This window comes from Mobula hypostoma, chromosome 21 (assembly GCF_963921235.1).
Source record: "Mobula hypostoma chromosome 21, sMobHyp1.1, whole genome shotgun sequence".
NCBI lineage: Eukaryota > Metazoa > Chordata > Chondrichthyes > Myliobatiformes > Myliobatidae > Mobula > Mobula hypostoma.
The window spans coordinates 40947071-40959590 of NC_086117.1; the positions used below are offsets into that span (position 1 = coordinate 40947071).

At 42.5% G+C, this 12520-nt stretch overlaps 1 protein-coding gene across 2 annotated transcripts in view; it reads right to left on the minus strand.

Annotated features, from left to right (window-relative positions):
* The window catches only part of pnpla7b (patatin-like phospholipase domain containing 7b), a 334759-nt gene that overhangs the window by 40145 nt on the left and 282094 nt on the right, over positions 1-12520 (minus strand). For both annotated transcript variants that reach the window (XM_063073811.1, XM_063073810.1), the window contains exons 31-33: positions 12158-12306; positions 9072-9224; positions 5734-5850 (exon numbers count right to left, since the gene is read on the minus strand). In XM_063073811.1, coding sequence (XP_062929881.1) covers positions 5734-5850; positions 9072-9224; positions 12158-12306 — 419 coding nt within the window. The remainder of the gene's footprint in view (positions 1-5733; positions 5851-9071; positions 9225-12157; positions 12307-12520) is intronic.

Consider the following 12520-nt stretch of genomic DNA (forward strand, 5'->3'; position numbering starts at 1 on the left):
GCGCACAAGGATATTGGTCCCCATTGAGTTCAGGTGCAATCCATCCATTTTATATAAGTCATACCTTCCCCAGGGGTGAATGGGGTGTCCAGAGAGGGTTAGCATCTCTGGTGAAGGGACTTGTCGTGGACATTCTAGGGCAGCTCACTCACATTTGGTCCCCACCGGACACTCAGATTTCTCTTGTGGCTCCAAGTGGCTGTTTACATGCAACAGCGGCCACATATCGGGACATTGCATCAACAATTGGCCAAAACTAGTTGACAGTAGCCGACAGCCTCATACTGCAGTGAGATAGGGACGTGAATGTCCCAGCATGTGAAGTCAGTTCCAGCAGATGAGATTTACAGTGAGATCCAACAGTCAGGAAGGCGGTACTGTAACACTCCATGGGGAGCGAAGGACATGGCAAGGCACAGAAGATTCCATGGTCATCCACTGCAACCAAGGAAAACCGCAGTTTGTCATGCTTGTTTGTACCACCGGACCTGAACTTCTGAGTTAAGAGAGTGAAAGTGCCCCAGTGCAACAGGTTTTTCACTTTAAAAACTCTCCCACACAGGTTTCCAGTCATCATTGAACATGATGAACAACCACCACCTTCCCTAGAAGAGATCCCAATGATCCACAAATCTGGAACTATGCTCCCTGCACTAATTCTTCAGCAAGGAGGCCAACGTTACGCATAGCAGGAACATTTCTCCTATTGGATGATAGCTTCCTGATATTCCAACAATTAAGGAGATGACTCTGGTGTAACTTCTGGGAACAAAAGCAATTTTACTTGGCTTTTTCTCCAAACAGCACACAACGGCACCTTCCCGCATGCTATCCACAGGGAGGATATTTCCAATGTTCAACTGAGTCTGCTTGCCATAATAGATAAACTGTTTAGTGTGAATACCTTCAGCGGCAATGAACTGGTAAGGATTGCAGAACATTACCTTTGCTAGAAGAGCACTGCAGGCAGGGTCATGAACTATATCACTGACAATTCCCTTGATGTAACTAGGGTGTTCGAAGTCCACTGTACTCAAATTTGCTGTATCTTTTCTGCGTTTCACATGGGCTTCGAAGATGGATCCTATGCTCTTTCTCTGTCCTCTGATTACACAATCCATTCTGCACTGGGAGAGCCGGAGCACTTCCCTTCTGAGCAACAGAGCCAGACTCAGCATCAGAGACCTGGTTGCTATGGCCTTCCCTGGTTTCCCCTCTAGCCAATAATATACATTGTTATTGAGGGGAACAACCACAGGGATACTTTGCACTGTCTGCCTATTGTCTTTCTTGCCCCTGACAATCACCCAGCTAAAGCCTCCTGCAACTAGGTTGTGACAATCTCCCTCGCTCCTATCACTTCCACATTCTCCCAAATGAGCCACAAGTTATTTAGCTCCAACTCCCTAGCACAGTCTGAAAGGGGCTGCACCCAGATGAACATTGCACAGGTGTAGCAATTGGAGAGTAGATTTCTCCCAGATCTTCCACATCTTGTCCATTTCTTTTCATGTCCCCTGGTTTCTGAGCCCTCTGCCTCATTTACTCATGCAGGACATCAGCATCTTTACCTTCTCTGGAGATTACAGAGATTCGACTTGTCACTAAACACTCTAACAAACTTCTATAGGTGTACTGTTGAAAGTATCCTGACTGGTTCCATTGTGGGCTGGTACAGCAGTTTGAATGTGCAGGAATGTTAAGAGGCTACAGAGAGTAGTGGACTTGGCCCAACACATCCTTATCCTCCATCAGTAATGTCTACAGAGGCACAACCTGAACATGCAATCTGGGCCATGACATGCTCTCACAGCTACTATCAGGTAGGAGGTACAGAAGCCTTAAGTCCTACCCCACCAGGCTCAAGAACAGTTACTTCCCTTCAAACAAATTGATTCTTGAACCAACTGGCACAACCCTAAACACTACAGTTTAGAAATAATATGACCACTTTGATCACTTTGCACTAAAATGGACACCAGTTTCTTTTTGTTCCAATTGTATTCTTGCATAAGTTGTGTATAATTCATGCCTACCTAGTGAATACTGTTTATGTAATGGCATTGGCCTGTGACGCAGCTCAAAGCAAGTTTTACGTTGCACCAGTTCATACAAGTATTTGTGCATATGATAGTAAACTTCACTTTGCTAAGTTTTACCAACAGAACAATTTTACTTTATCCATTCTATCTACTATCAGGAAACTATCAACTTCCGCTTTAAATATACCCACGGACTTGGCCTCCACCGCAATCTGTGGCAGATTCCCATCACAGGAAACATCCTCTTCAAATCCACCTTATCTAGACCTTTCAACATTCAGTAGGTTTCAGTGAGATCCCCACACACTCTTCTAAATTCCAGTGAGTAAAGGCCCAAAGCTGCCAAATGCTCCTCATAAGTTAACCCCCTTCATTCCTGGAATCAGCCTAGTGAACCTCCTCTGGATTCTCTCCAATGACAACATATCCCTTCTGAGATATGGGGCCCAAAACTGTTGACAATACTCCAAGTGCAGCTTGACTAGTGTCTATAAGACGTTATAGCATTATCTCCTTGCTTTTATATTCTATTCCTCTTGAAATAAATGCCAACATTGCATTTGCTTTCTTTACCACGAACTCAACCTGCAAATTAACCTTCTGGGAGTCTTGCATGAGAACTCCCAAGTTCTTTTGCACCTCCAATGTTTAAATTTTAGGTAATATTCTGCACTATTGTTCCTTTTACCAAAATGCATTATCATACATTTCCCTACACTTTGTTCCTTCTGTCACTTTTTTACCTACTCTTCCAATTTGTTTAAGTCCTGCTGCGATCGCTTTGCTTCCTCAGCACTACCTACCCCTCCACCTATCTTCGTGTCATCTGCAAACTTAGCCACATAGCATTGTATTCCATTATCCAGATCATTGACAAACAATGTGAAAAGTAGCAGTCCCAATACTGACTCCTGAGGAACACCGTTAGCCACTGGCAGCCAGCCTGAAAAGGATCCCCTTTATTCCCATTTGCTGCCTCCTGCCTGTTAGCCATTCTTCTATCCATGTCAGTATCTTTCCTCTAATGTTAATGTTAATATAATGTTATGCTATCTTGTTCAGCAGCCTCATGTGTGATATCTCATCAAATGCCTTCTGAAAATCCAAGTAAGTGACATCTACTGCCGCTTCTTTGTGCACCCTGCATGTTACTTCCTCGAAGAATTCTAACAAATTTGCCAGGTAAGATTTCCCTTTCCAGAAACTATGCTGACTTTGACTTACTTTATCATTAGTCTCCAAGTACCCCAAAACCTCATTCTTAATAATGGACTCCAACACTTTCCCAACCACTGAAGTTGGGCTAATTGGCCTATGATTTCTTTTCTTTTGCCTTCCTCCCTTCTTAAAGAGTGGAGTGACATTTGCAATATCTAGTCCTCTGGGACCATGCCAGAATCAAGTGACTCTTGAAAGATCATGACCAATGCATCTGTCATCTTTCAGCAGCCTTTCTTAGGACTCTGGGATGTAGTCCATCTGGTCCAGGTGACTTATCCACCTTAAGACCTTTGAGTTTGCCTAGCACTTTTTCCTTTGTAATAGCAATGGCACTCACTCCTGCTCCCTGACACTGATGGACTTCTGGCACACTGCTACTGTTTTCCAAAGTGAAGATAAATGCAAAGTACTCATTAAGTTCATCTGCCATTTCTTTATCCCCTATTACTACCTCGCCAGCCTTTTTTTTTTGGCGTGTGCGTTGCGTCTGCGTGCATGCGTGCATGTGCGATGTTGGTGGGACGATGTCCTTTTCGTGCCTTTACGAGGCGCGGAGTGAGAGAGAGAGAGAGACTGTGAGGCGCGCCATTCCTCACACAGACATTTCACAGTACTTTTCCCTGTATTTTACGAGGTTGTTGCAATCTCGACACTCAACCCGGCATGGATGGAAAGTGTACTCGGGAGCGGCCCCAACTGGGTTCGAACCCGGGAACCTCCATTCCAGAGTCCGGCGCTGATGTCATTGCACCACCAGCCAGCCCTACCTCGCCAGCCTTAAGACAGTCTTCTGTGTGCACCCGAGTAATGGTTCTCAGTGTCACCCCGAATTAGACTGACACCAGGAGTTGCTGGGGATATTACTCTTTTTCCAACAAGGCTTTGAAAAAAAAATCATCGTATGCATACACATGCAGCAGGAGAAAATGAAATTACAGGAGTGCCAGAGGGGAATGTGAGGGAAGAAGTGATGTCTGAACAAAGTAAATCATCTCGCAAATCTAAGGAATCACTGATTGTTCACTAATAAATAGAATGGATCAGATTACCCTGTATTTGGGGAGATGCAGGAGCCATGTTTAGAAGTAAGAGAGCAGTGAGTCAGACAACTATAGCTCAGTTAATATCACAATAGTAGTAAGCTGAAGATAAGTGTTATTAACATTAATACAGATCAACATGAATGAGAAAGATCATTTCAGTTCACCTACTTAGTCCATCAACACAGATCTTTTTTTTTAGTTCAATTCAAATATCCACATCATCTCTCTCCCACAAGCCAGTCTCACCTTCCTGTCACATTGAGTGCTATTTCCTGTCATGGAATTCCAGCTTCGTTTGGTAATGAATAAATTTAGTTTACCTACTCTTCGTAATTACTGGATCTACATTCCACTTAAATGTTACACACTGAGTTTTCAAGTGTGACAAAGTCTTCCAAACTGTTTGACTTTTATATTTGACAACCAATTTATTTAAAAAAGAGGAATACACACTTAATCTTTCCAACTAATTTTTCAGAGACAAAATAAGAATAGAAAAATACAATTTTAAACTAATCCTTTCATCTCATACAAACTCACTCTAAGGATTAGTGAAATTTGTGATGGTTTGTGATCTCTAAGCAACCCATATCCTTGAGAAAGTTTTGCAAATGCCAATAGTACATGACTTTTTGCATTCTCTACACATAGTTGAGAAAGTTCTGGTTTTAATATCTCCCACATTCAAATTAAGAACTATCAGTCAAATACAAATGGAACCAACTGCTCAGTATAGTTCATGTTTCAACAGTCACCTTCCCAAAGCCTGCAAGCAACAATAGTTGCAATCAATATTTGTGGAATTTCTTGAACATATTGAAAAAAACAATCTGAAAAATAAATCTTTATTTCTAACGCCAGCAAGGCCTTCCAGTGCATAATACCACAAACACTCTTGGTCTGAGTTATTTTTTTAATTGTAGATCTGAACTGATGAGGCATGAGACGAGGTCCAACAGAGGGTCAAACTTTAAAGAAGCAGAAGGGTCAAGCAGATAGAACGATTAGAGATGGTTGAGTGAAATTGAGCTTGAATTATGTGCATTGCATTTGCTGAATAATAAGATTGATCAAAGAGCAATATTTAAAATAGTACAAAGCAAATGAGAAACGGCCCAAAGAAGATTTACAGATTTCACCTATTCCCTTGAAAGTGTTAAGAGGTAAGAAAATAATCCTAGAAAAAATCAGTGGAGGGATTAGTATACATCTTGTGTTAGTAATAAAAATGGGCTGTATTGCAGGAGCACAGCCTTCCCAGATTCTGGAAGTATGCACTGTGTTCTAATTATATGGCGAAAATCATCTCTCCAAAATGGTTATGAAAGGGCAAGGGAAAATTCTAAATGTATAACGTGATTTTTGCAACATCAACTTCTTACTCCATTTGTAAGAGCTTAGGTATTAAAATTTAAAGTCAAACTTACATCAGAGGATCGTGTCTTGGCAACATTGTCGATTGAGCGGTCTTTTAGGATATTGTCGATGACTCCATTTCTGTTCCACAACTCAAATAGTGTCTTCCCATGCTGGTACCCGACTTCCTGTATGGAAAGAATGGATAAAAGATAATCTTAAAGCACCAGTATTCAGCAAAGCAAAATTAGCATCAGGTTAATTTCTGGGAAAATATCACTCATAACATATTTTTCAAATCTCAGAGCATTCCAGCACCCTCCAGCCAATGAAAACCTTTTCCTTCAATGGCAGACAATGTATATGCAGCAAACTTCAACAGCAGCAATGTGAGGATGATCATATCATCCATACAGTAATGATGCTAAACTGTAATTAATGGTTAGGACAAACAAGAGAAACCTGCTCTTCTTCAAAATAGTTAATATGATGCTTTTACATACATCTCTCTTAATGGCGCCTCTAACAGCAAGTACTTTCTCAGTGGACACCCAGCTTGCTGATCTACGTTTCTTTAAAGTTTCCAGAGGGGAATAGAAACCAAACTTCTCTTCCGGTAAGATGGCGGCGCATTCAGTCACAGCGGTTTCTACAGAGTCAACAAAAGGTGCTACTGTCATACATTAATGTATTTTTAATTATTGCAAGATCCAGCTGAATATTAAGAACTTAAAGTACTGCAGATCTACACCATCAGCGAGTTACTCGCTGGCTGAGAAAATGAAGGAGCTGCACGATGTGCTGCTGCCTGAGTCGAAGCAGGCTTTGAGACAAATGGCGAGTGACCATCTTGGTCAATCTTCTTGTGATCACAAGACCCTTTTAGGGCATTGTTAATATGGAATGCCGCAAGTTCAATTTACTGATTTATTGGTGTGGTCTCAGTTGTAGCAAGCCCAGTGCCAACTGTCTACGACCACCAGGAGAGAGGCACCCAAGCTGGAGTCGGTGCTGTCCCCCCCCCCCACCCTCCCACCAAAAGCATTCACGCGGCGGAAGACAAGCTGTATTGTGGCTGACTGCACATTTCTGCAGCATTCATTTGGACTCAGTGCCTCAGGCTATGGTGACGCCTGTTTATAGCCGCCGGCAGAGAGGCTTCGGGCCAATGAGATGCAGCATTCAGGCTGGGGTTGATTCTTCCCCCCACCGTGTTCGCTCGGCAGAAGAATGGACTCAGGGTCTGCACTAGAAACATATATATTTTGCCTGTTTCTATTTTACTAATGTCCTATACGTGCTTGCTATCTTACATGTGCAAGGACTCAGCCTCAAGCCATGGTGTCGCCGGCTTAAAGCTGCCAGGGAGAAGCGTCAGAGTCTGTGCACTTCAACAGGGGCTGTGTCCCTAGGCTGGACCCCACCACACCCCCCCCACCCCCAGGGGGGTCTGTTCAGCTGAAGACAAGCTCTGTTGTGGTCATTTGCAGATTTCGGTGGCGTTGCATGGCCTGAGTTTGGTTTCTTTTTATTGAGTGGCTGTATCTTTCTATCTTATACATGCTGTGTGTGCTTTGTGCTGTGTTTGACTGTTGGTACTGTGTTTTGCACCTTGGCCCTGCAGGAACACCGTCTCTTTTGGCTGTATTTATGAGTGATACAAGAGATCTTCAAAACCATGAACTGATTTCACTAGGTAGATGTTTGCGCAGACAGAAAAGAGCAAAATTATGGGCTTTAAATACAAGAAGGTCACATCAAACTCAAAACGAAATTGGTGAGAAATCTATTTAACAGCAATCAATGGGTCAGAATGTGAAACTCACTATTGCAGAGAACATTTGGGGCGGATGGCATACATGCAGTGAGACACTGAATAACCACAAGAGGCTAAGAAAGGATTAGAAAGAAGGTTTAATGGAATTAGACGTCGGTGATTCAGAAAAAGCTCATCTGGATGTCCTATTTCATAGAGGTATTAACTAACTTTACAAATTAAATCAGAATTCAAAAGGTAACATATCTTAACGGTCATTTTGTAGCTTGGACACCATTAACTATACTTCGTGTTCATGTGTGGGATGTAGGCACTGCAAGCAATGCTGGTTTTATTGTCTTTTTCTAATTGCACTTCAGAAAGTGGCGATAGGCTACCTTTTTTAACAACTACTGCAGGTACTATTCAGTACTTTTGGGTAGGGAGCTCTGGGAGTTTGATGACAAAGACCTCTATTGCAAGATGCACTGGGGGGCAAAAGGCAGGGAAGGCTGCTTACAAAGCACAGGTTTACGGCACCATGGAGTGGTGCTGACAACGAAGCAGCTGCCAGGTCTCTGGCCCCAGGGTTGACGGCAAGCTGATGGTTGGACTCTCACTGGCAAATTCTCCATCCTAAAGTGTTCAATTGAAGGCAGATAGTGCTGGGACAGAAAAAAAACTTTTGATATTTCCATATCACAGTACTAAATGGATATTTACTTCCAGATTCACTTTTATTACACATTTCCAGCATGTGCAGTGTTTGGTACCTCACAGATTTAATGATTTTTCCATCCACTTCTCCTGTTTAAGAGCAGTTGTAATTAGCAGACTTGTCCTATCCTCTCTCAGGTGCGACACCTCTAATTCTGTCCTTTAGACTCCTTATTACAGCCATTCTAATGACCCTTACCACCCTTACTGCAATTTAAAGCATGTTTGATTTCAGCTTCTCTGCTGCTGTGAAGAAAGGTCATCAACCCGAAACATTGATAATTACTCTCTCTGTAGAAGCTGCCAGATCTGCTCAGTAGGTCCAGCATTCTATTTTTACTTCCGATTTCCAGCATCTGTAATGCAGAATACTTCAATTCTGGTTCATTGGCGAGAGCAAATGTGGGGGTGCTGCATTGCTTTAGTGGTGGTGAGGACTGAGCGAAGTCCGCAGGGTCACCTGTCACAGCCACACCTGAGAGCAGACACCAGTGGGGTGTGCGTGAATCCCCAATGGTTGGGGGCTGGCCTCTTCCATCGTTTCAGCCCTCTGGTATTTGCTTGGTACTGCCCTCCGGTGTTCACTCAGTGGAAGAGCAAGCTGGACCAGGACAACATCCCATAAATCTGCAGCCATGCCACTCAGGGACGAGGGCTATTTTGTCTCTTTGTCATTGTATGTTTTTCTGAATTTGTAACTATATGTGCTATTTGTGCTATGTACTGTCAGAAATGTGTTTTTCACCTTGGCTCGGAGGAACACTGTTTCACTTGGCTATAATTCTGTATGGTTGAATTACAACTAAACCTGAACTTGAACTTGCTTTTGCTTTTCTTTCTTGTCAGTTCCAAATACAAAGTGTGATGTGCTAGCTGGCTCTCTCATCTCGTAGTTAAAGACAGACAAAATCCAGGCTGCAACGTCAATCTACTTACTGCAATTTCATTGAACTTCCCAAACTCCAGCGTTCCGTAGCGATCGATAGGGGGCCGAATATACTCGCAGTAGTCGCTGTTCTTCACCACCTCCAGCTGCCGCACACAGCAAACATAAGCCAGACGAGTCTGGATCTCTGCCATTCCCAAAACCTGCAATTACAGTCACATAGGTGAAAAGAAGGTGGTCCATAGCCGATTCCATTAACTTAAGTGACTGGGAGTCTCACAGCTTCATGCTGCAACTCTAAACCCCATTAAGAATCCATCAGTGGCTCTCAGTCTAGGTGCCAGTAAAAATCTGTCTGCAAGAAGGACCATACACAGCCATACAGAAACCCTTCATGTGCTGACACTAAAAGAAGGAATGCAGTTACAACTCAAAATGTTTACATTTCCCTGAGAAATTCAACCCACCACCTAAATCATTGGAAAGATTCAGCTGAGCAGTCTCTCTCCCCCATGATGATGATAGCTTCCAAGATTTTCTGTTATTTCAGACTGCCTGCACTATTTTGTCTGCTTTTCAGTAATTAGTGCAAGAATTAAGTAACAATAAATACAGTACACAATTAAATGTAGTATATTTAAGACAGATAGGCAGTTTTCCACCACCTCTCTTGCTACTATACCTGCTTGACACTGAGCAACTCATTGGGCAGAAATTTATTCCAAATAAATCCTGGAGGACCAAAACCTTGCTCCTCATCACAAATGCCATTCATCTTCCTGAAGCTGAACTAAGCTATTGGCACGCTCAAGAACTTATTGACCCACAGTTTGCTTTAGACCACAAACCCTGTCACCCTGCCTATTTCTACCAGCATAATACCTTCTATCTGGTTAAGTCCTCAGTTGTACCATTACTACCTTTGGACAGTACTCATCTAGCAACCTCCTGGTTGATATTCAACCTTTCTGCTACAGGAAACCAGCAGAGATCAGCCATACTTATACTGAAAAGTGCGGCAGGCTTGAGAGGCTGAGTGGCCTACTTCCACTCCTATATTCATGTTCTTGCAGTCTAAACTCTGCTAAAATGTAGTCCATATCACTTAGTATACCTACATTGGACGCCAGCTGAATGACAACTCATTTGTGAAGTCTTATCATTCTGCTCAGATCCTCTCTGTGGCTTAGCCAGCTCTTAACTCTGAAACTTCTTTCAACCCTCAGAAAACTATAATTTTCCAGATCTCGCATATCCTGATTTCCTTTCCACTGGCTAGGCTCTAAGCAGTACCAAAACCTTTCCCATCTATCTCTCTCTCTCTCATCCAGGCTGCTTCTGTGAGCTATTGGTTATCCACCTTAATTTTTCTATTTGGCTCAGTATCTTACTTGCCCTTAAAGCTCAAATAACTTGAACAACTTTAGGTACATTACAGATGTACCTATCTGTAATGTAAGAACCCATGGAATTACAGGGAAGTTACCTGCATGGGTGGAGCATTGGCAAGTCGGCAGAAAACGGAGAGTGGGAATAGAGGGATCCTATTCTGGCTGGCTGCCGGTTACCAGCAGAGTTCCACAGGGGTCGGTGTTGGGACTGCTGCTTTTTACAATGTATGTCAATGATTTAGACTATGGTATTAATGGATTTGTGGCTAAATTTGCCGATGATACAAAGATAGATAGAGGAACGGGTAGTGTTGAGGAAACGGCGAGCTTGCAGAGAGACTTAGATAGTTTAGGGGAACGGATAAAGAAGTGGCAAATGAAATACAATGTTGAAAAGTGTTTGGTCATGCACTTTGGTGGAAGACTATTATTCAGATGGGGAGAGAATTCACAATGCAGAAATGCAAAGGGACTTGTGGAAGATACCCTAAAGGTTAACCTCCAGGTTGAGTTGGTTGTGAAGGCGGCGAACGTAATGTTGGCATTCATTTCTAGAGGTATGGAATATAAGAGCAGGGATGTGATGTTGAGGCCCTATAAGGCACTTGTGAGACCACATTTGAGGTACTGTGTGCAGTTTTGGGCTCCTTATTTTAGAAAGGATTCAGAGAAGATTCACAAGAATGATTCCAGGAATGAAAGGGTTACTGTATGAGGAACATCTGGCAGCTCTTGGGCTGTATTCCCCGGAATTCAGGAGAATGAGGGGCGATCTCATAGAAACATTCCGACTATTAAAAGGCCTGAACAGATTAGATATGGCAAAGTTATTTCCCATGGTAGGGGATTCGAGGACAAGAGAGCACGACTTCAGGATCAAAGGATGTCCATATAGAGCTGAGATGTGGAGAAATTACTTTAGTCAGAGGGTGGTAAATCTGTGGAATTTGTTGCCACGAGCTGCTGTGAAGACCAAATCATTGGGCGTATTGAAGACAGAATTAGATGGGTTGTTGAGTAGCCAGGGCATCAAAGGGTATGGAATGAAGGCAGGGGAGTGGGGATGACTGGAAGAATTGGATCAGCCCATGATTGAATGGTGGAGCAGACTCGATGGGTAGACTGGCCTACTTCTGCTCCTATATCTTATGTTCTTATGTAACTCAACTATGCTGTTGGTGGGAATTGTTTAACAATTTGCTCAATTTTTAGGATACTGGCCAGAGACATAAATTCCAAAACTGAACTTGACAGGTGGTCCAAACAATATGGAACAAAAGTCACTAAAGGAGATTGGAATTATTGGTCACTAGCATGTTCTGGTTAGTTTATGTAGTTTAGTCCTTTGTGCATCAAGGTTTAATTTATAATGCATTACAGCCAACGTGTTCAGAAGACGAGACAGATCATTTCCTGGAGAAGCCAGATTTATCTGCTGTGATTTAGCTGGACTTGTTTGTTGTCTGCTGAGTTACAAACTCTATCCTGCTTAGCAACACAGTTTCAATGGTAGGGAAAAGTCCTCAACATTGAATTAAGAATGCAAGGTTACCAAATGTACTATCACATTAGGGTAATTGAGCAAGGCAGCTCTGTAGCATTATGGTAGTAGGTGTTATTGCTTATTTAATTTTGTATGCCATGCTAATTTTACGCTGAGTATCTACTCAGAGCCATGCCACCACTATTTCTATCCCACTGGCAATATGCAAGATTGGACCAAAACAACATCTTTTTAAGTTTACCTTCACTTTTGTAGCCCAAGGATTAAGTCGTTTCCATAACAACCACCAGCCGGACAGCGAATCGCCATAATTTGTTAGATCGGTTTCATCCTGGCTCCCAACATCTATCGCGATCACGACCTTTGCACCCATAGATCTGGCAACATCAGCTGGAAAGAAAAGAAAACTGACTCTTTTGGCCTTAGAAGTCAGGGAAAATCAGGCACAAATTCACAGAGTGAAACAGGAATACTTTAGAGCTTATAATAAGAATTGGAACATCTACATACAATGCAACGAGAGGAGTAAAAAATTTACATTAAACTTTCCAAAGAAACCATTTTTCTTTTTAAGTAACTATCTAAATATTTGAAGTGCTAATTA